The sequence below is a fragment of the Electrona antarctica genome (genome assembly GCF_951216825.1).
Source record: "Electrona antarctica genome assembly, chromosome: 22".
NCBI classification, from domain to species: Eukaryota; Metazoa; Chordata; class Actinopteri; order Myctophiformes; family Myctophidae; genus Electrona; species Electrona antarctica.
The window spans coordinates 12,388,054-12,412,639 of NC_136805.1; the positions used below are offsets into that span (position 1 = coordinate 12,388,054).

Here is a 24,586-nt window from a genome sequence, read left to right on the forward strand (position 1 = left end):
AAAGTATCTGCAATTTAAATGACATCTGTCAGCGGAGACAGGAAAAAGACAAGCTTGTCCCTTCCTTCCTATCTGTTCTCTCCCTCCTGCTATTGCCCCTTCTCTTCTCTCCCTTTTTTCTCTTTTCCTTTCCTCCCTTCTCTCCAGCCCTCTCTTCTCTCCATCTCACTCTTCTCTCCATCCATCTCTTATCTCCATCACTCTCCTCCCTCTCTTCGTCCCCTCAACCTCTTCTCCCCACCCCTCGGATTGTCAAACTTTGAAAAGTGTCATCGTTCCATTTATTGTGTGGTTTTGTTTTCTCTCTCATTTTTCAGTTATTAACTGGTACACACTTTTGATAGATTAGGCAGTGTGTGTGTGTGTGTGTGTGTGTGTGTGTGTGTGTGTGTGTGTGTGTGTGTGTGTGTGTGTGTGTGTGTGTGTGTGTGTGTGTGTGTGTGTGTGTGTGTGTGTGTGTGTGTGTGTGTGTGTGTGTGTGTGTGTGTCATAGAGACACATGCTCAACATTGCCACTTTAGGTCCAGCGGTATTGCAGCTGTCCGTACTCTGTACTGAAACGGACATGCATACATAGGGACAGAAACACAGCTGTTCATTGGAGCGGTTATGCACCGCTCAAAAAGTAGGGGACATGGTATAGACCCCTGGGGGACCCCAGTGAACAAAGTATATTGGGTTTAAGTGGTTAAAAGGGCCATCAAAAATGCACATGCAAAGCTTGCCTTGGCAGTCTTTGTTCTATAAACCTTCCCCGTGGACATGTAAATGAGGTCAGGTTATATAAGACAATGTTTTGCCAAATATGTCAGTCAGGTCATGTATGTACATTGACGTCACGTTTAGAATAGATTCTTGTCTGAACGTGTGTTCAAGCAGTGAATATCTTGAATAACTGTCGATTCCTTTTGTCGTAATTATATTGTATGTAATGATGAAATGAAACTGAATGAACCGTGAGGGGTTGAAAAGCAAGCATTGGCCAGCCTGCAAATCGTCGCTGTCAGATGGAAACCTTGTGTACAGTAGGCTAACTGCATGTCCAAAACTCTTACCTTTCATGAAATGGAAAAAAAGAAGCACCTGCATTGGATCCACATGTAGTTATTTTTTTGTCAATCTTTTGTAATACTTAACGGGCTTAACCTCTTTCAATCTGGCATCCTTATTTTGGACATGTCATTTCAGGCAAACATTTAACACCTGTGTGAAGTGAGGGGCACTCTTATCATCATACATCATAATACATCATCTCATTGTGGCCAATTAGAATTTGCGTCCCCCCCCCCTTCGTCTTCAATGTTTGTGTTTTCGCAATGTTTGTGTTTACACAAACACTCAAAGCTGGCCATTCATTGTCAATGGCGTTTCATGTATGTGTTGGGAGTCTGAGACAATGACGTAAAACTGGCCATTCATTATCAATGGCATTTCATGTTTGTGTTAGGACAATGTTTGTGTTTACACACACTCTCAAAGTGTGGACGCCCCTCAAAAATAGAAGTTCACAATATTAAAAAATACTAGAGCGGTGCCTGTTGGGCACTGGCCTACTTGGAAGTGGATTCCCCACCCAGTTATTATTACTTGCGCGAGCAGAGCGTGCACAAGTACTGTTTTCGGCTGCGTATGTCGTTGACACCATCGGCCAATCAGGGCGCTGCGTGCGTACGTCGGTGACACCCTCGGCCAATCAGGCTGCTCAACATTGCCGCTTTAGGTCCAGCGGTATTGCAGCTGGACCACGAATGATGATAGAACAGGCCAGCACCCGTGTGAAGTGTGGGGTCTTCAATGTTTGTGTACGTTTGTGTATACTGCAGTTATAATATGCAAATATGTCGTCCTCCTTTCTTACTGAATGCCTCGGAGTCAAACAACCAATTCTCTTATTATCATACAACAGCCACAAAACTAGTTTAAGAGGTCCACGTAGCAGCGTATCTCCTAAGTGCTGCTAATGTCTGACATCTCTCTACCAGAAAAATATATATAACAGTAACAATGACACATATCCCATCATCTCATTCCGGCCAATTTGAATTTGCGTCCTCACCTTCGTCAATGTTTGTGTCTACACAAACATTCAAAGCTGGCCATTCATTGTCAATGGCATTCAATGTTTGTGTCTACACAAACATTCAAAGCTGGCCATTCATTGTCAATGGCATTCAATGTTTGTCTTTGCGCAAGAACTCAAAGCTGGCCATTCATTGTCAATGGCATTCAATGTTTGTGTTTGCACAAGCACTCAAAGCTGGCCATTCATTGTCAATGACAATCAATATCTGTGTTTACACAAACACTCAAAGCTGGCCATTCATTATCAATGACATTCAATGTTTGTCTTAGGATAATGTTTGTGTTTACACAAACCCTCAAAGCTGGACATAGGAGGGGCTATCGCCCATCAAAAAAGCTTAAATATGCGGATACAAGGTTTCTGCCCAACAGCTGCAACATGTTGCGTGAATGCTTGTTGATACATACAGTAGTAAATGCAACGTGTTCTAAGATGCAAAAGCAGTTAAAGAACCCCATAATGCCCCATTCATAGATGTTAGAAACAAGAGACCAAACTCAAGGCTGTCAGTTTACTGATCCGACCTTTACTCGTCACTATCTGTAGCAGCAGAGACGAGAACCCTGCATCTTTTGCTTTGGTATCGTTAAAACGACTGTGGGATTGGTTGATGTTCCCTCTGCTTGTGATACAGGAGCTAGCACCTTGATACTATACAAATAACTGCATCTTTGAAAAGTGATCCAATTGCTCGCTCGATTATTTATGAAACACAACGCAAACCCTCCGTATGCTCTCAGAACTCCACGCTTTCAATGGGCAGCCTTGTCAATTGTTGATGGCTATGAATAAGCCAACATAGGCAGACTTTGGGAGATGTTCCGTGAGTCATGTATCATGAAATACTGTTTTGCTCCGCTACACAACTTCAAGTTCTAGGGGCTGTTGAGTTCATTTGCTTGATTTTTTTTAATTAAAATTATAAAAAAAAACTATTTTGTATCCTTAAAGAAAATGATTACATTTCCCATCTATAAGGTCTGCTTTTGCTTAGCCGGTTAAATAGGTGTTGTTGTTGACTTGGCCGTGCATGATGCATACACTGTGGGGTTTGAAAGGGTCTTTGTTTGGGGGAACCTTGCAGCTCAGTGGATGCTGTCCCTTTTCATTCATGGAGCAGATGTGAAAATATACAAATTTTTGAAAGTTAACAACAGTGGGATGGTTAACAATGTGGATGTGTTGTCATTGATAGCAGACATATTAAAACACAGCTTTTGTGTGTTGGCATGTGTTGGTCAAGGATCTTGCACCCGCTAGCCGTCAGTTCGTACTAACCTCTATCTGTGACCATGAATGTGCTACAGTAGCGGTCTTTATCGGATTATTCAGGTACTTATCTTCCAATTATGAATAGAGCTGATGATATACAGATTTGATTTTTAACTCAATAATTCCTCAATTTGAAAACCATCACCTTAGACGTTTGTTCTATACCCCCCCCCCCCCCCCCCCCACCCCCCCTTCTTTATTCTTTCCATGAAAGCTGCAATTGAAAATGTATAAAGTCTCATTTAGCGTGTTCCGTCCACCTCAACTTTGCCCTTTTGTGCAAAATGTGAAGTAATGAATGTTGAGATGAGATGAGACCAGGAGGAGGGACGATCTCATGAATTAACCATATTCAAACTGATGTCCTTATTTTGGGCATGTAATTATTTTCATAATAAAATATAAAGTAGCAAATATAGCAGATCTATAAGCTTCCAATGCACCACACCATGATGCATTGTAAAGCTTCAAGTTTGGCTTTTTTGTGCAACATGTCATACAATGAAGAAGTTTTAAATAGAGAATAAAATGTGCCTTAAATGGTTAAAATAATTGTGAAGGAGGGGGAAGGTTGGAACCTTGCATTCCTCTAGTTTTCATGTCAGAAGTCTGAACCATGGTATTAACCATGCTTAACAGTTCTACTGCGAAATACGTGTTACCCGCTATTTAATCAAATATTCTACGTTGCCAAGATTGTTTTATTATCTTTAAAGCATACATACGCTGAAGTATTTGGGCTTTTGATCCGTGAAAATCCGGTGAAGAATGGTCCGTCGGCATGTTATGATCATCCACACCAGCGGCCATTACAATGCGGTACAGGGTCCGCCTCTATGAGGCATTGTAGTCCAAACAAACCCCCCGTCCACTTACATTGAGCTCAATTTCCCAGAAGCCCTAGCAGCCCAGATCATGACTTGATTTCCGGTTTCGTCATCATAACGCGACGGCCTCGTCATCAGCTCCCGGATAAATCCGCTGTTTCTTTTTCATTATTTTAAAACAGCGAATTAAACGCGTATTACGCGCGGTGGAACCCTGGATTAAACAATTAGCGGCCGTCAAACTGTTAATTTACAGTATAACAATAAATCATGTATTTTATTTATAATAATAAACTGTAGATCTACAAGCTATTGTCTAGTGAGCGACACCATCATAAGACAGACTATAAACCAGGCTTAACCCTAGTGAGCGACACCATCGTAAAACAGACTATAAACCAGGCTTAACCCATTCCACGTCATGTGTTTGGTATCCCATCATCAGCATACCTGTCGCCCCAAGACGTGTTGTTGTGTTTTTGGTGACTGTTGAGATGTTTCTCTGAAATGTCCCCCAGGGGCTTTCACAATCATCTTTTGTTTTGTTTTTATTTTTAAAAAAATGTTATTTTTCTCCCCCTCTCTTCCATTTTGTTGCAGAGAGCACATCTGTTGGACAACACAGAGAAGCTGGAAAGGTCATCGCGGAGACTGGAGGCTGGCTACCAGATAGCGGTAGAGACAGGTAAATGCGTGGCCCGCCGTTTGGGATTGGATCAGGGAATGGGGGTTGAGGTTGGTGGCTGCGGTGGTGGCGGGCGGGTATATGAGAGATGGCGGTGGGGGTGAGTGAGCGACAGCAAATTGTCTTGCTCATATGCGAGGTGGAGAGGGTGGGGTGGAGGAGGGGAGGGGGGGGGGGTAGATAGAGAGAGAGAGAGAAAGGAGAAAAACCTCCCGCCTTGACGATGGGTGACATTTTCAGGAGCACATCAAAGGTGAGAGAGAGAGAGAGAGAGAGGTGTACAGGCGACAGATCGGGCGCCACATCTCCTCGCTCCCGAAGAGAATTTGTGTGTGTGTGTGTGTGTGTGTGTGTGTGTGTGTGTGTGTGTGTGTGTGTGTGTGTGTGTGTGTGTGTGTGTGTGTGTGTGTGTGTGTGTGTGTGTGTGTGTGTGTGTGTGTGTGTGTGTGTGTGTGTGTGTGTGTGTGTGTGTGTGGTTTTTTTTATAGCACACAGACAGAGGGGGTCCATGGGAGAAAAAAAAACGTCAGCGTTGCTCCAGAAGTTCCTAATTCTGAGAAGGGGATACAATATTGCTGTCTAAATAAATCGACCATAAAAACACACACACACACACACAAAATCATGTATTGTTTCGTCTCATTATCAAGGTTAGTTTTAATCTTTGAACAGAAAAAGAAAGGCTCATTTGGATCTTAAATAGATTTAACCAGTTAGTGTTTTTTTTTTTTTTTTTTACCCCAGCGTTTCCTTCCTGACAGTCACATTATGGAGGCAGTGTATGGTATTCCTCAGAGAGGTATCAAAGCTCATTCTTGAAGTATCAACCAGCTTTCTGCGGTTTCCGCTGTAGTTTTGAAAAAGTTTGTCAATTTACACTATAATGGCGGGGTGGCTGAGCATGTGCGACATCGACAGATTTAATAATTCAAGTTCAGGAAGGAGTTTGCGCACAGACCGCCGACTTTTGATGTTCCCCTCTAAGTCGCACTCGCAAAAATTCATAAATACAATCTGCATTCCCTGCTTAAAAATGTTGTTTCATTTGTCTTGGCTGATCCAAGCAGCACGGTGCCATCCCGATTTCTCCAGTGTGTCAAATTCTGCAACAGCCCGGATTTTTGATTCCACCCCAGTCACATCTTTCAGTCGAGTGGCTGGGTTTGATGTTTTGTCATACTTGCCTGGTTGGTGTTAAAAGAAATGGGCCATGGACTAACAGTTCTCAGTTCCTCCCGTTCCTGGCGTTTTCCCCCTATGATGACTGCGTGCCCCTTGACCCTCCTGTCACCGGTGGCCGTCTCATCCGCTGTGTGCGCAGCAAACTGAGAACAATGTGCGTTTATCCCGCCTCGGTTCCAAACACTCGGCTTCGCCCGCACCAGCTGTGGGGCGTATTTGGGCTGTGGCGGGGAAGCTTTGCCCTCCGTGTTTAATCCACCACCCCCCCTCTCCTTCACCCCGCTGTCGATACCAGCCCTCCGCTCAGATGCACAACCTGAAATGGTGAAGACTGCGGGGTCAGCTAGGGAAGAAAACTGCAAAGACGCAAGGAATATATACGGCCATACCCGCCAGACCCCTAAAAGCCTAATACATCATTGTCTCACATTCAAGGAAGACACACAGCATAAGACGTACAACAAGAAGCTATATTCATCCAAAGGACCGGTGTAATTTGTCTCCTGTTCATCTTTCTCATAATAATGCTCCCCTCACCTATATAGTCCATATTACTGCTCCTCCGGCCCTGTCCCCATGCATACTGTATATTTATTCTAGTGAGTATCTCAACAACAGCACATCATAACACTTCCAGACACCGGCAGGAGGAAATCCCACTCTATTTAGATCATAGTCCTGTTATATTGTTTATTGTACAGAGACAGAGAAAGTACACTGAGGGCTGAGATCCGTTTCTTTGCAAGCTTTAAATGGTTCACTTTCATAGTTCAACAAAGAGCTCATTTAATTCCCTCTCGTGCGCCCGCAAATAAAAAAGCCTTTATTCCCACACATTGCGAAAATGGCAATTGTTTCCCCGATAAGCTTTGGGTTTTCAGATACAGTTGTGGCATCAGAAGAGGTCAAACTGAAATAATTGGAGCATTAAGTGTTTGTCCAATCAGACATTCTGTAGTCGTAGTGTAAATACTTTCCTCGCCGCAAACCTCATCTCTCCACAGACTTCTAAGCACCACACTTTTAGCAAAGAGCAGTTGTGTGTCGTTATTTCGCAGTAATTCAAAGTTGCATTCCAATCCCGCGATGACACGGTGGCCCTTTAAGCAGTGTAATTGACCAACAGGAGAAGGGGGTCGGGGACTTAAGGACTGTTTCTTTTTTAGATCCCTGAACAAAGAAATGGCGTTCCAACTTTCACTTAGCTCACCGTTGACTTTGACATCGACGGTATATCTCTTAATGACCAAGAACAAAAAAGCCAGGGTGCTACTAGGTCACATTGAAGAGGGAAAAGAAGTGCGCTCTTTGTTCTAAGAGTTGATGAATCTTCGTGCGGTATAATCTTTCCTCTATCTAATGTTTTTTTCATTTTTAAATTCCCCTATATCTCCATTGTATTTAGCGTAAAACAAAGGCTTACCAAAAGCAGCGAGAGCCCTCCAGAGGGATATGGAGGAGGCTATGTGGACGCACCGAGCTATATGCCACATGTGCCCCAGAGAACCACTGCTCTCTGTTTGTCTCATAAATAAAGTATAGAACTTCGTTAGTGGAGGGCACCGAGTTGAAAGAGCAGGCGCAGCAACATGCTGATGCAAGGGCTAGCCCAGTTAAAAGACAGCCTTAAACCGAGAGGGAGGGTAAGTAGTTACCCAATTTAAACGCATTTGAGTCACGGGTGTCTGAGAGGCCCAAAATGCCAAGGCGGGACTCTGCGTTGTATCAAAGGCGTGCCATGATTTTTGAATGATTTATGATTGCTTGTTTGGAAGCAGATGGCATGTCAGATAAGACACAGTGAGTTTGCAGTGATTAGCGTTCTCCCTTTTTTGATTATAACCCATTGAAGAGCTTGAGTGTTGAGTGTTATACGCAGGTTGACATTGCACTGCATTGGAAATGCTTTTAAAGCAAAGCTAATTTGCACGTTACTTTGTATCACATGTGTTTTGTTTACAGTGCGGCTGTAGCACCAGGACACTGAATCGCAATAAAAGCAAGATGCTTCATGGTGTCACTGTCAATACAGAATTCCCTTTATTGCTGGTGCCGTTAAGTACAGTAGTATGATCATTTAGTTCATTGTCAACACCTACGTACTCTTGCCTTACATTTAGACTCTCCATTTATACATTAATATGACATCAAGTCATTACTATCACAGTGTGCTGAGAGCTTGAACACAGGGATGAGGGAGGACTATTAATGCTGGCAGTTTAGTCTTTTTTTTAACATTGGACACTGAATATTTAACCACTTAGGCCCTTCATCGTACGACGAACAGCGAACATAGCCGATCTACAAGCTCACATGCGTCACATCACGACACGTTGTGATCTTGTAGATCGGAATTTGTGGTTACTGTAATAATTTTCTATGCTATAAAATCATCCCCTTGTTTGGACCTATTTTGTATGCATTTGGCTTAACAAATCAATTTGGATGTTGGATGAATGCCTTTATAAAACATATTTCCCTCCATGAGAGTTCAGTAGACATACGCGCACGCGCACACACACACACACACACACACACACACACACACACACACACACACACACACACACACACACACACACACACACACACACACACACACACAAATGAAACTCAGCAGGCCAAACAAAGATGCAGCTGGGAAAAAAAGGAAAACAAGATTAAAAAAGAAAAGAAAAAAAAGATGCTACTTTGCATTTTAAAGGAGGTGGCGACAAGTCCGAGTTCGCTTCCCAGGCTGCCGGTCCTGGCGTCGGGGGCCCAGCAATCGATGGTGGAAAATGAAAACAGCTCATTAGGGATTGATTTCAGCCCCGTTTAGATAAGCAGAGCGGGTCGGGGCCCAGCCCCCAGGGTCCCCCGGCTAGCCCAAAGTTCACGCCATGCCAGGTAGAGAGCAGCACCGCAGGCCATCAACTTTATTAGCACAGAGATAAGCTGATTAGACCTTGTCAATCAAAGGTGCCAATGACTCAATCGAGATCCAGGGCCTGCCTTTCTCTTTCTCTCTCTCTCTCTCTGTCTGTCTCGCTCCCTCTCTCTCCCCCTCTCTCTTCTCCCACTCTTGCGATCTCTCTTTTTGTGATAAATCATTGAAGCGACCAACAAAGCCGGCGAGCCATCGCCAGGCTAAGCTAAGCAGCCCTGCAGTTGTCACCGAGGCAGACGCACGAGGACCCTGTGATGATGTGACAACTATATTAAAGAGTACATCAATTTGTTTTAGAGCGGGTTTGATTTCCAACTGCAGTGGTATTAAAAGCGAGGGGGAAAAAGAGGGGAGGGCGAGCGGCTGTCGTCGCTTCCTGCCGCCGCCGCCGTCAAAGGCGATTCCAGCGGCAGAGCACGGGGCGCCGGGGACAACGAGAAATAAATAGATAAATGATTGGGGAGGAGGAGGAGGGGGGTGCAAGATAAATAAATAAATATATTTTGTAAACATAAAAAAAAAAAAAAGAAACGGTTCTCGGCTCCCTTTTGAAGCAGAGCGTGGCTTTGAGACTTGCTGGGAGTCCATGGGCGCTGGAGTGGCCCAGTAACACAGTGTTCGCTTGTCCCCCCGACTCTCTCTATCTCTCCCTCTCCATCTTTACGCGCTTTCTCTGTTTCTCTCTCCCACTCGCTTTATTTCTGCCTCTAAAGATCAGTCTTGATGGTTCTTTTGGTGCCGGGCACCAAAGTGTGACGCTCGCTCTTCAAACCCTGATGGCGAGAACTTAGGATATGACATAATATAAAAGCTATATTTAGAAATACGCCGGGGAGTTATTTTAAGCACTGCGCTCCCTTGTCGATTTAGTGCATTCATTTTGAAATGAATGCACTGTAGAGATACAATTAATTACGTTTTATAATTAATAATGGAATCACGTCTTAATAAAAAAAAGTTTAACAATGTAGAATGAGAAGTGTTTAGTTTGGAATTGTTATAGGTTTTTTTATTGTCAGCACAATAACTATATTATAGTTAGTTAGCTATATAACTTTATCATTACATTTTTTTATCAGTTTTTATTATTGCTGAATAATGAGGACAGCAAATTATAAATTTAAATATATATATTGTTAAACAACATGTTTCATATTATAGATGTTTATGAAAATATTGTCGTCCTGTCAATTGTAAATTTACAAATAGTAATAGTAAAAGTATTATTTCCCCTATACTGTATACAATATAAATTGGCGATTAAAATATAAATCACTGCAATGACTCAAATAATTACATATAGCCGTAGTGATTTCTTTTCATGTTAAGATGCAGTTGGATTTCCTCTCACTACTCTCTTTAGTTTTTCTTTCTATATTCACTGTTCTACAGTGTATTCTGAATATTTCAGTGAGTTCTTTTAAAATTTCTTTTTTATAAGGACAGTTTGCTAAAGTGGATTTCCTTGAGGTATAGAATTATAAATGGTTTAGCTTTTTCATGGGCTGATACAACTGAATGTTGTATTGTGTTTCAAAAAGAATATGGAAGTTATTCAATAATTGTTTGATTAATGAGGCTTAGAGCCTCGACTTTAAATATTTCACAGCTCGAGTTTTACTGCCGAGGAGAAAGGAGGTCTTTTATGAAACACATTTTTAGGGGAGGAGCTTGTTTGTCCTTTTTTTTTTACAGAGGAAAAAAGAGAAACTAATTATAAAAATAAATCCCATAATTTAGCTTGAAACTATATTTCGGGGAAAAATATATATGCTCTAACGTATAACATTTTGCTCTCAGAAAATCTACCCACGGGTGAGCTGTTTATCGCCAAAGCCCCCCGGCGGATGAAAGGCGTCGCAATAATGATTTTTTCTCTCCTAACCCATTTTAGGCGGGAACCCCTTTTGGTGTTAGCATTATGCTATGCTTTAGCTATTTAAAAATAGCAGATCTACAAGCTCATAGCGCGCCACCGAGTGGCGCGCTACGAGCTTGTAGGTCTGCTATTTTTGAAAAAATCGAAGAACGACTGACATAGAAACATAGCTTTTTCAGAAAACTGTCAGGATGTAGAAGACATTTTTTAGAATCTGATCTCAGGTCAAAATGGGCTAATCGGGCCTTGTCAGCAAGGCGTCTTATCGTGGAGAGGAAAATGACACCGATCCTATCGAAGGGCCCGGAGTCCGAGTCGGCGGCATGTGTGCCCCCCCCTCCTCCCCCCCCCCCCACACACACACACGTACTCCCCCAATCACGGCCGGCCGCGGCCTAGCCATATCTAGCGCCGCCACAAACGGCGAGCGTCTCTTTTTTTCATGTGGACTTCAAAAACGGCGCGAGTCATTAAAATTGCACCCGCGTTCGGCTGCCGGGGATCAGCCGCGGCGCTGCGAAAACGGAATGTGGGAAGAGGAGACTCGCTAAATGTGCTAATTCTGTCCTCACATGTTTACGGCTTAATTTTAATCTGTTTGAGGGAGGAGGAGGATGGGGGGGAGGTGCGGCCAATTGGAAAGGGGGATGTGGGGAAAGCTTCGCATTGCAATAAATCGCCATTATCTTTGACACCATAGGACTCAGCTGTTCCCGAGGATTTAGGGGTCCACTGGCAACAGTGTATATCGCGGTCGCAATGAAAACAGTGTTTACGCTTGAACTGTGGTAGCTAAGGTGCAATCGCGAGCTTCAGCTTGCACAGACAAAAGGGCCCAGACCCGCGCACAATAGCCAGCTAGCATACGGGCCCTCAATGGAAGAGCTGAACCAACATACTTGAGTGTGTGGTTTGTGTGTGTGTATGCGTGTGTCTGTGTGTGCGCGCGTGCGTGCGTGCCGCTGTTTGCCCGTGTCTGTGTTTTTTTTTATCCCAGTGCATCCGCAGGTGTTTGTCGCTGGAATCATGATGTTAGCTTAAGTTAAGTGGGGCTTCAGCAATGGCAGCCATATCAGAATGCATTGATGGAGGTGTTTGTTTGCGTGTGGTAACGCTAACCTGTCGCTACAAACAGAGTCTCGACTGCAGAGAAAAGCCCCTGCTTTAGAGGGGCCCTCCCAGTTAGAGGCTCTAGCATGCGTCTGAGTCCACGCAGTGAGCGCTACCAGAGATCACTTGCATTAACAGAATACACTGGATTCTCCTGTAATTAGACCTTTAGTCAATTATTTGCTCCAACAAAGCTCTGGATTATATCAACATAACTAGACGCTTTAAGTAATGATCCAACATGAAAGCTCATTGGTGCTCGCCGGCTCCGTTGAACATCAGACAACTTTACAAAGAAAAAAGGCTTTTCCTGCTAAGAACATAGGATCACCTGTATATAGCTCAAATTAAACGCAAATGTATATTTTAGCACGGTTTCAATAAAACATTCCGATGTTGAAGATTGATCTAAAGTTTAACTTTATTAGTCCATATTCTCATTAAACGGCACACCAAATGATGCATTGATAAGGTTGTATGTAGTTCTAAATAGGTTCCATCCTTATCTCAAAAGTCCTAAACACCAGTTGCTTCGTAATATTCTGCCAATCTTAAAAGACAGCTTATTGGCAACCTCAAATCGGCTTATTTCTTTTTTTGTTGTTGCTATTTTGGGGTCGTAATAACTAGAAAGATACCCCCTGCCTCCCTGAACGCACAAGAAAAAGTGTAGCATTGACCTCTGGCTGACACTGAAAGAGATGGAGGGGGGGGGGGGGGATCACAAAGAGAGAGAGAGAGGGAGAGAGACAACAACCGAGGAGAGTGGCGTAGGGTTAAAGAAACACGGTTTCAGAAGGAAACGGGAGACAAAAGTGGGGACTATGGGCCCCCATGGGCGATTTAAAGAGCCCCCTAGTACCACTGAGCCATTGAAATATAAAAACAAAACAAAAGAAGGGATTGAATAAAATGAAGAGACTCGGGGGGAGGTTGGGTTTGTGCCACATAGACGCCGTCTATCAGAAATATTAATTCTGTGCTAAGAGGAACGACACACAGGGTTGACGGTGGATCGAAAGGTGGCTGAAAATCAGAAAGTGTTTGTACAGCAGCTAGGGGAGGAAAACGGAACGCGGCTTGCAGGAGAAATAACATCCGTCATTATTTGTAGCACTAGTTTCCCTTTTATTTGATTTGTAAACACCATTTACTTCACCTTCTCTTTTTGTGTATAGGGGGGGGGCAGGTCAACAAAAGCCAAAGCCCCACTTTGGCTTTTATTTAGCCAGCGTACTGCCTTATTTATTTTATGTATTTATTTATTTATTTTTTGCAAGTTCCAGTTATCATATCACTGATCTGAGCATGCAGCAAACACCTACTGTACAGTATGATGCATGCTGGTAATGACAACTGACTTTGAGTCAAATTATCACTATACTAGCAGAGTATCGTGTTGGAAATGTGTCAAGCACAGACACTGTCTGAGGCACTAGACATTGGAAATGTTGCCTTCAGTGGGGATGGGGCTAGGCAAATGCAGCAACACGAAGTAAAGGACTTGGAGGAACAAACATGGAATGGACAGATATTGATGCTGAGGTTTCTACGTCTACACTGCTGCTACCCATAATAGCCATTCTGTTAGTTGTTCCGTACAAGAGTGTCTTGATGTGTTCACAGTGTATCAGCACTGTTTCTGTCAGTGCTATTGGCAAAATCTGCCTTGCACTGGTGCTTTTCATACAGTATGTCCACATGCTGATATAGTGGATTTGTTAAAGATTCTCCCATAATATTTTCATTTTTTTTCCCAATAGAAAACGGTTTTGTGGAATCATACAATTTCATTTTTAGAGGGCAAATTGCATTTGGCAGTGATGTGATATAGATGTACTTATAATAATATAGACATATAGTAGCTTTTGCAGAATAGAATAGAATCGGTGGAGGTGGAGGTTTAAGTTTCTGTTGAAAGTTCCGCCACATTAAAAGCTTAACAAAAAATGATTTTGTGGCTGTTATTGACATTTTCCTTCTTGAAATGTATTGTGCTCTGGCGTCCAATTAAACTACCACAGAGAAAAAACGAATGTGTCTGGATCTTTCAGTCAGATAGCGCCGGCTTTTCCCACCAACTTAACCCATTCAGGCCTGACGTCGAAAAAAAAAAAAAAAAGTTTTCTAAATCATGACAATTTTCGGAAAGATTTGAGGCACATTTTAACGATTTTTCAAAAATAGCAGACCTACAAGTTCATAGCGCGCCACTCGGTGGCGCGCTATGAGCTTGTAGATCTGCTATTTTTCAATAGCTAAATTATAACATAATGTTTAAAACACCAAAAGGGGTTCCCGCCCCAAAATGGGTTAATGGTTAATGTGGTTAAACGCTAACGTGACATGGATGCGTTCCAGGTCTCAATGGATTAAACAGTGTCTGAAGAGTGAGATGGAAAGAATGAGAGGGGGGACAACATAGCTGATTATGACCAGAAGGGTGAAAGGGAACATTGCCTGTCCTAAGAAACAACTAATCTTTTCCAAACAGTCGCTTAATCAATTACATCTCCCAGAGCCTTGCAGATAGCATTTTTGATTTAACAAGCTCCTAGGAACGAGGGTAATTAATATTAGCTTACTTCTAAGCTGTCTGCTCTTGGCATTTGAATGCAAGTGGTCCCATTGATTGTCCGTGGCAGGCTATAAGTTATAGCATGCGAAATTGTGTATGTAGAGTGTGACATTAAATTGAAATACTAAATAGGGCGAATTTGGCTCAATGAGAAAAACAGATGCAATGTGAGCTTTATCTAATTTCCTATTCAGGTTCATCTTGGGACACTAGTTGATTAGAAGTTTATTTTATTTAATACATTTTATGGTTTTGATTTATCACCGCCGAAGGTTGATTAACCACAATAATAACTTACAATAACATATCAATTGTAACCATTCAAATTCTGTGATGGTTGAGTGAGTGTAGGAATGTGTTTTGGTCAGTACTCAGTATGGTGCTGGTAGTTAGGTAGGTACAGAGTGGAATAGTATGAGAGTGGCGACACTAGCGTTGACTCCCATTGTAACAATGGAATGCGGAAGGGCTCATTCTATCTCAATGGGATAGTTCCAATGTTTGGAACTATAGCCCATAGGCACACGCTTTGCGGCTAGATCGACTCTCACAACAAGCACCAATACCTGTGACAGATCCCATGTCGACATCAGTGGTGGACAGTAACAAAACACATTTACTTGAGTACTGAACTTGACTTGAGTATTTGTATTTTTTGATACTATCTGGGTTCTTACTTGTAAAGATGTGGGTTTTAGTGACTGGTTTTTGAATTTTGGCGTGACTGTTAGGTATGGGTATAAGGTTTTCAAAAAGCTGTGCAAACGAGTTGGGCGCGCCCCCCTAGTGGTCTGTTTGCACTGACTCAAACATTAGATATAGGTATAGGTGTGGTTGAAAACCACAAATAATTGATAAAGATAATTTTCAATGGATTCTGATATTATTGGGTGTGCTAAATACTAGAAAGGCATTGTTTTCAAGATGGCGTCCACGATGGCTGCCGGGAACTAAAATACCTATCAACTGGTATTTAATATGTACAAAATCATAACTATTTTATGCACTTGGTAACTACTTTTGGATTTTGGCATGATGTTAGGTATGGGCATAAGGTTTTCAAAAACCATCGCAAACTAATTTGGCTCACCCTAGTGGTCAGTTTTCAATGAAACCAATATATCAGTATGTGGTTGAAACCCCAAATAATTGATAGAGATAAGAGATTTTTCAATGGATTCTGTTACTATTGGGTGTGCTAAATAACATACTAAAAAATGATGTTATGAAACTAGATATTGTCTAGGATTTCGGTTATCGTGATTATGGTTGTCCATATGTCCTTTCCTTATTTTAAATGATATATTATAGTAAAGAAACTTTTTTCTGAACTTACTCCACTGTCCTAACTTAGTCATTTTTTGTCATTTTTTGTGAAAGCATCAACTTTTGATGCTTATTGTGGGGATGATTATCATCCCCACAATATCGATATTTGGTCAAAAAAATTGCAACATGTTGGTGCCAATTTAAGACAAAATGCTAGTAGTAACTGGCTGGCTTGCAAAGGTAAAAAAACAGTACATCCAGTGGTGTGTGCATGAATAACTGCACGTCAGCATCTGTTGCTCTCACTAAGACCTGCATGGCCTCGCGTGTGCTTTGTTGTTGGCCTTATTTACTCAATGTGCTGTGTGTGACTGGTCACAGGTCACACACACACACACACACACACACACACACACACACCTGCATTTAATGTAGAACTGCTGTCAGACACAAACATGTGGCCACCACTTTGACAGTGAAACGCTAGGCAAACAGCAGGCACAGTAATACAGAGGTGTAATGATACACAGAACAGTCAAGTTTCCATATACAGTAGGATGAATAATTGATTCACCACATAAGCCCTATGTCTATTTTCGGAAGATGTTTTTGAACATTTTCGGTAATGTGTGAATGTTTTCGCCAATAATGACATTGCCCAAAATAGGGACTTAGGGGGTCATCATCGTACATGGGTGTCACTTGCATTAGGAGAACTGATCTACAGGTAGCCAAGCGACACAGTCGTACTTCGGAGTATAAACTATGCTTTAGAAAGGCCAATATAGCAGTCACAATTTATGAAGCCCCCTGCTACCCCCGCCAAGACCCACAATTATACTGTACAAACAACCACGACAGCGACACAGAAGCGTTCGCCGTCTGTCTGCGCTGCACTCCTCCTCAGTGGTAGCCCTGAAGAGCGGGTACAATCCCACCTCAGCCCCCCCCCCCCCCCCCCCCCCCCCCCACACACACACACACACACACACACCCCAGTCAAAGGAGCTTTCTCCTTGGCCTTCCCCTTGCCTGTCGGAGAAGGGAGGCCTCCCGTTTCAGAACACCCGGGGAACATGAAACGGAGCCGGGCAGAGATGTCAGCTGGTCACCCCATCTGCCAGTCAGTGGGATGGTAAAGCTTTTGTCCTGGGGGGTATCCATAGGAGTGCTGTGTGTGTGTTTTGTGTGACTTTGGGAAGGGACGGTGTGCATCATTCGTCGTTTGGGCAAAAAAAAGAACAATTGGCCACAGGCAACCCGGCTGTATTCTGCTGCTTAGGTTTGTGACACGGCAGCAGAGCCTGTTGTGATGTTTTATATTCTGTCGGCTCAGTCCTTTCATGAGAATGTTGCTACGGGGGGGAACTAGTAATGTGTCGATGCTTGAATTTGAATTCTTGTCCATATAGGATGCCCATATTTTGCCAGCAAAACCATCAACTAAAGACATATACAGTAGCCCTCTGTTTTCTGATGAGCGTAAAATGTCTGTGTTGTGTAAAAGTGCCACATTTTCCTTTTTAATGCCACAGGGACACAAATATATACGCGTTCAAGAACTGTCCTCAACAATTTCACACCTTTCTCTCCCTTCTTATGGAAATCACAGTTGGCAGAGGCGCTCGTCAGAATTCTAAGTTACTTGGAACTTCTTTCTCTGTCCTGCCACCCCCACCACCACCACACCCGCTAAAGAATATAACCTTGGCAGTGCAAACAGTTTGACTCCCATATAAATGAAGTGACGTGCATAGTGGATGGCAAGCCGGGGCCGCCTTACTGGCTGGCTCAATCCAGGGGAAAATTCCACCCGTGCATTCTACCGTTCGGTAGATAGGCCGCGCCCTTGAGCTACCGTAGGGGGAGACGCTGCCTGCTCTGTCTCTGCAGAAGGTGTCGAATGAAGGGCTGTGTGCGCACACAGACACACACACACACACACACACACACACACACACACACACACAAGCGGTTTAAGCCTTTGGACGGGTCTGTATAAGCCCCAGAGTTCCTGAAAAGAGGACACACACAGTTATTTATTTAGTTTTGTTTTTATTGTTGCGCTTGCCGAGGATATCGGCACAACAAGTTAATACGGCCGTGCGCTCATGAGCCTGCGTGCACGAGCACTTGTGAATTATTTGTGCACGTGTTCATTTTTGAAACGATGGGTGATTTCACCATCAGCTAAAATTCTAATTTATAGATACAAAGTAAGCCCTGTCCAGTGCCGTAATAATAATTTCTCTGTGTCAACTCCGACTGCGGAACGGCATGTAGAAATATCCTCTTAAGTGGTGGACATATTCCCCGTGCTCACATCACTCACTCTCACCACATGATATATATAGTGGTAGTCCTGTAGGGCTGATGTATGCACAGCACTGCACAGGCAAGTCCTCCCTGAGTGAATCTATGATCTCGGGTTACTCAATCATCAATCAGGGCTCGCTGCAGTGTACTGTACTGTACCGTCGCCCGTCTTTTAAAGTGCACTTGCGAAGGACTGGCTAACATGGCCTAAGGGACGCTTGCCTTGGTCTGGGCTATCTCAGGTTTGATGTGAATATGTGCCTAGTTAAGACGACACACAGAACACAGAGATTCTGCATTGATATTGCTGGGTTTTTTATGTTCATTTATGAGCCAGCTGATTTCAGGAATGTGTCTTTTCCCCTTTTGGATTCTGTGGGATTGGACATATAAGTACCATTTGATTCATGCTTTCTTTATCTGCTTTTCTCCCATTTTTCTCTTCTCTTGGTTTCTGTGAAGTGAATCTAGATTTTTGATTTGCATTCTGTCTTTCTGTTTTCATTTTGTGCATAGTGAATAATTGCTAGAGGAAAAAATATATTTCCTGCAAAATGTCACTGGCAAATAAAAAGGCAGCAATACGACACCCTTTTTATTTTTTCTTATATTTGGCATCAGCAATCTTCCCTGACCTTTTTCCAGTGTGTGAAAATAGTAAAAAGGGAAAAAAAAAATGTTCAAGCACCTGGGTAAAATATTTTGGAAAACCTTTGGCTGACATTATTGTCTCTGCCTTAAGTGCTGGCAGCGTGTTCCTTAAATCTCAGAATAATGCCCCACATCAAACTAAACACATCCACAATCAGGTTTATCTGACAAAATGCAAGGGCTTCAAATTCCACATTTCAGACGGTCATGCAAGGGGAGAGCAGAGCAGGCAGACAAAAGAAGGCAGTGTTACACAGTCATATCCTCAATGTTAACCCATTTTGGGCGGGAAGTCCCGGGAACCCCTTTTGGTGTTTTAAACATTATGTTATAATTTAGCTATTGAAAAATAGCAGATCTACAAGCTCATAGCGCGCCACCGAGTGGCGCGCTATGAGCTTGTAGGCCTGCTATTTTTGAAAAATCGTGAAAATATTTATTTCAGAAAACTGGAGGATTTAGAAGATTTTTTTTTAATTTTGAGGTCAGGCCTAAATGGGTTAATTGAACTCCTTGAGAGTGTGCAAATGTAACCAAGTGGACACCAATGTGGGTACATTTGTGCAGTCCAGTTACAAATGGGTAAATTAACACTGGGGATTTTACTGTGTTGGGAACAATATCCGCAGAATCAAAAGGTAAATATACATTTTGTTTCCCCCAAGTCGAAACTTTGAATTCATCATATTATCTGGAATGGCCATTCAAAAAAAAAAGGAAAAGGCTATTGCAGCGATAGAGATGCATGCCAATTTCCCAGTGTGCTTGAAGTCAGCTATTGTACCAATTTAACCCATTCAGGCCTGACGTCGAAATTTAAAATAAAAAAGTTTTCTAAATCATGACAATTTTCGGAAAGATTTGAGGCACATTTTAACGATTTTTCAAAAATAGCAGACCTACAAGTTCATAGCGCGCCACTCGGTGGCGCGCTATGAGCTTGTAGATCTGCTATTTTTCAATAGCTAAATTATAACATAATGTTTAAAACGCTAACGCTAACGTGACATGGATGCGTTCCAGGTATCAATGGATTAATGAGCTGTTTAGACTAGTGACCGGCTGCATTCTATCTGTAACAGCCTGCTTAATGCATAATTGTTATTGCCAGACGTATGGAATTCATGCAAATGGTTGTGTGTGTGTGTGTGTGTGTGTGTGTGTGTGTGTGTGTGTGTGTGTGTGTGTGTGTGTGTGTGTGTGTGTGTGTGTGTGTGTGTGTGTGTGTGTGTGTGTGTGTGTGTGTGTGTGTGTGTGTGTGTGTGTGTGTGTGTGTGTGTGTGTGTGTGTGTGTGCGCTTTAGAATAATTGCATTCCAGGCTGCACTGTTTAGTGTTTACCGTACATGCATACGCACACATGCGCGCACACACACACAATCTCACTTAAAGGACAGATGAAGTTATGGTGATTAGTATATTGAGATGCTGTGTTGTTCATCGCGTGTGCATACGCACCTGCGTATGTGTTTACGTGTGTACTGTATGTGGACGCGGCCGGCGGTGGCGGCGTTTTCGAACATGTCCGTCCCCGTCCCCCCTCGCCTACCCCTCCAGTCTCCTGTGACAGGTTCACCATGCTCTCCAGGGGAGGCCTTCACTCCCAATTTAGGCGCAAGCATCATCAGATGACAACAATGGCTCCGGCACCCTACCTTTTTGCGATACGACTACAGTTAACTTAACCCATTTTGGGCGGGAACCCTTTTTGGTGTTTTAAAGCATTATGTTATACTTTTATAGCTATTGAAAAATAGCAGATCTACAAGCTCAGGTGGCGCGCTACGAGCTTGTAGGTCTGCTATTTTTGAAAAATCGAAGAACGACTGACAAACGTAGCTTTTTCAGAAAACTGTCAGGATGTAGAAGACATTTTTTGAATCTGATCTCAGGTCAAAATGCGTTAACAAGGTTCGATATGTGAGCTCCATCTTTGATGTAATTGATTTCAACGGGTTGAGCATCTTCCCCCTGTGGAGTGTTTTTTCTTTCTTTTTTTCCTTTTTTTTTTATCCCTTCGGTGCATCTGTCAAGCTGATCCTCAGAGGGAAATGTAGGTCATTTCTGTCACATTTTAAAAAGAAAGGAAAAAAAAAAACCTCATTACTGTCTTTTATCATATTTTACATTTACAAAGAATCTGAATATCCTCCATTTTATACTGTACGTGCTTGATGACCAGCATAGAGAAAACATTTTATGCAGGCTCAACCATCAGTCAATTCAAATTGTTCAAATTGTTCACAGTCAAGATTGCAGTCATGTGTGGCCACAGTGGACATACTGGAGTGGTTGACCGAGGTCCCCCAAAGGGCCCCCTCATTTTGTCCCTCTAACAGGGGGTCTGGGACCCCTAGGGGGTCCTCAGAGATACTGCAGGGAGGCCACCAAATATTTGTGTGATAGAGACTTTATTTTTTATTTAGTTTTACATGAACCACTTGAAACCTTGCATCCCTATTCTGGGGGACCATTAGCCTAAAATAGCAGATGTACAAGTATCAGCCAAAAGTACAAAAGTACTGCCCTACACCAAATCTCTTTGCTGAAAATAGCCCGATCTACAATGTTGTGAGTTTGCAGATCTGCCATTTTAGCCCAATGTTTGCTCATTGTGACATGCCCAGAACAGGGATGTGAGGGTTCATGTGGTTAAACAGAACATCACAGAACATCACAACCCATCTGGCCAGCAGGTCCTGCTTGTTTTAGCAAATGATCATAATAGTCAGCAGCAGAGCAGAAATCAAAGCACCCCCCGTTGTCGACCTGTTAGGAACGTGGTCACTCCACCAGCAAATGTGGCCTTTCAATATGTTGAACATTCACCTGCCGCCTTTTCACTGGCCACATGTCACCATGAGTGTAGAGCTTTTTTTGAGACTGATGATGCAATTCCAGAGTGTGAGCTTATAGATCTGCTATTTCCGTTGAATTTGCGTCCCAGAATAGCAACACCAGGGTTCATGAGATTCAGAAGAAATGAAGAAGTTGGACGCATATTACAGCAACGAAGTGAAAGAAGCCATTATTACAGCATTGATTAAAAGTCTCACTAGATTCTATCCATCTTTCAATGTGTATTTTCCTCAGATGCTGACCATGTGAAGTGACCTACAGTATAGTCGATCATGTTAAAACCTGCCATTTCTGTTCACATCCTTAACTCTTGATCAAGCTCGAATAAATCTGACCAAATCTATCTTGAGTAAAAAAAATGCATTACTGTTGCTTTGGACAGAAACTTTGTTAAATGTGTATACTTCATCATATTCTTTCATTAACCACTATCAACTTGGTGGACACTAATAGGTCAAAATTGGTCCTTATTTTGTGTTGTCATGGGCCACAATATGGGGACCTATTTTGGCCATGGTAATAATGGTGTGAAGATTTTCAAAATAATTGCAATAGCTTTTATAGATTTTGTAAAATATTGTAAATGGCAGATCTACTGTACAAGCTGAAATGCCTTGCGGTGTAATCTTGTAGATCTGCCATTGCTGCACAAAGTACAACAGTATACCATAGCATCCCTATCTTGGTCACGCCATAATGAGGGAACATTCACCGACAACAGCAGATCTACAAGCTTACAACACGTGACTTTTATCAGAAAGTAAATTTGGTGTATAGGGGAAAAGAGATGGGGACTATGTAGTGTATAGACCCCTGGGGTAGCCCGGTCAACAAAGTATATGCTGTAGGGTTTAACTGGTCAAGTGGTTAAAGCGCCTAACGTTTGGTGAGCTGTCACAGTAGATGTGTGCTCGTACTGTATGTATCTTTTGGAGGAGGAGGGGGGGTTGCACTGAGAGACGAGGGCCGTCATGGGCCACCTGGATTTATTTGGGCCATCCAAGACGGGCCCCATGGCCGTCTGGGGCCCCATGGCCGTCTGGGACCCCATGGCCGTCTGGGGCCCCTCTTGGATTTGTCCACATCGGGGCCCGCTAGCAGAAGGTGCCTCCTCACCACTCACACCTGAGCTCTCTCCCAGCCGGGGACCATCTATCTCCCCCACCCCCCTCTACACTCTCTCTCCCTCCTCTCCATCCATTCTACCTCTTCCTTCCTGCCTTCCTTCCTGCCTTCCTTCCTTCCTTCCTTTCCTTCCTTCTATTCCCTTGTTGTTGTTTATCTTTTTGTTATTTATATATATCACATACTCATTTTTGTCTTCCATCTCTCTCTCTCTGCCGTTCTCTCTCTCTCTCTCTCTCTCTCTCTCTCTCTCTCTCTCTGTCGTTCTCTCTCGCTCCATGACCTGGCCTACTTTTACCTCTCTCCACTGCTGACCCTTTGATGTCGGCCACGTTAGTCCCTTCCACAGATCATTGGTCCATTTTGAAACGTTTATTTCACTCACTCCTCTCCCTGTTTATGTATATACATTTCACAGAAGGGAAATGTATTAATTTAATGGTCAGTCTCTCTCTCTCTCTCTCTCTCTCATTCTCTTGTGTGTTAGTTTATCATTTGTAAATCACACTCACATTCAGTCTTTCTCGATGGTTCACCCCTCTCTTTTGCACATACCGCCTGTTCTGTTGATGTTTTTCCTAAGTGTCTCTTGACTTAATTCCTGGAAAAAAGGGAGGCTTTATTCAGGCAGGGAAGAAAACGTGTTTGCCTGTCTGCTAGCATCTTTTTCATTTAGACTTGAAGTGATGGAGATGCAAAAGTGTGGAGGCGTGTACATCTCAGAAGAAGTCAAAAGCTGCAGAGCTGACGAGACGCTAACTCAGCTGCTTTGTTTGTAAAGGTAAAACCAAGCAGAGATTGACACCGCGTTCATACATCTGGTTGGGTTTTCCTTTTTGTTTTTGCGGGATGTGAGAAACAATGTCATTGATTTATAGCCGCATCGTGGCAAGATCCTCAGATATTCGGGTCTGAAAGTCAACGACTGGGTGTGCTATCATCTTCCTGACCTGATCTGAAGATTCACAGAGCAAAACACAGACTCTGAACCACTGCAAATCAAAGGGCCTAATGTCAACCTTGGGATTTCAATGCAGATTTGTAATGTGATGTTCCAATCTCCCAAGCCCCCCGTCCCGCCTTCCACCCCCGTTCACTGGATCATGTTCTTTTTGAACATGAAATTCACTTTTAAATCATATTCAGCTATATACTGTATAGGGCAGTGTTAAGGATCACCAAATTGATATTAATTTGGCTGCTGACAACCCCATTTGAAAATACTGTGCCATAAAAGATTAGCCAACATTTGTCAACATGTTTTGATAATGCCATCGTCAAATGCAATGCGCCAACACGTGAGCTTGTAGATATGCTATTTTTCAATAGCAAAAAATAAGTGTTTAAACGGTTTTTCATTTTGCTGGGGACCCCTTGGACCCCTTTCATGGACTCCTGGACTAGCCTGGCTAATAAGCCAGACTAATATCACACAACACTGTCGCGGTATATCAGTCTGGGCTGGCTCCACTTGGATTTCATTTCCCGGGGAACATTTTCTCTTTGACGCAATTGGTCAGAGCTACTGTCAGTCAAAAGTCTCAAGCATTGAACGTCACTGTACCAAAGCCCGCCCATATTGCATACCGTGTCCCGATTGGTCCGACCTGTTCTCGATTGTAGGAAAGAGGCGTGCTACTGAGCCTCGCCAGACCGAAATCCGCTGGTAGGCAACTTTTTTTTGCCAACGGCTGATTCGGTCTGGTTTATTAACCAGGCTACTCCTGGACATCCTTGGACTCCACTTTGAGAAGTAGTGCTTTGGCCAAACATGATTTCTTCTTAAATGAAATGAAATGGTTAGGTAACACATCTCAAATTC

The 24,586-nt window shown here is 42.9% G+C and overlaps 1 protein-coding gene across 2 annotated transcripts in view; it reads left to right on the forward strand.

The window, feature by feature from the left end:
• vti1a (vesicle transport through interaction with t-SNAREs 1A) overlaps positions 1-24,586 on the forward strand; it is a 170,010-nt gene that overhangs the window by 47,157 nt on the left and 98,267 nt on the right. For both annotated transcript variants that reach the window (XM_079493261.1, XM_079493260.1), the window contains exon 5: positions 4,783-4,867. In XM_079493261.1, the coding sequence (XP_079349387.1) occupies positions 4,783-4,867 (85 nt within the window). The remainder of the gene's footprint in view (positions 1-4,782; positions 4,868-24,586) is intronic.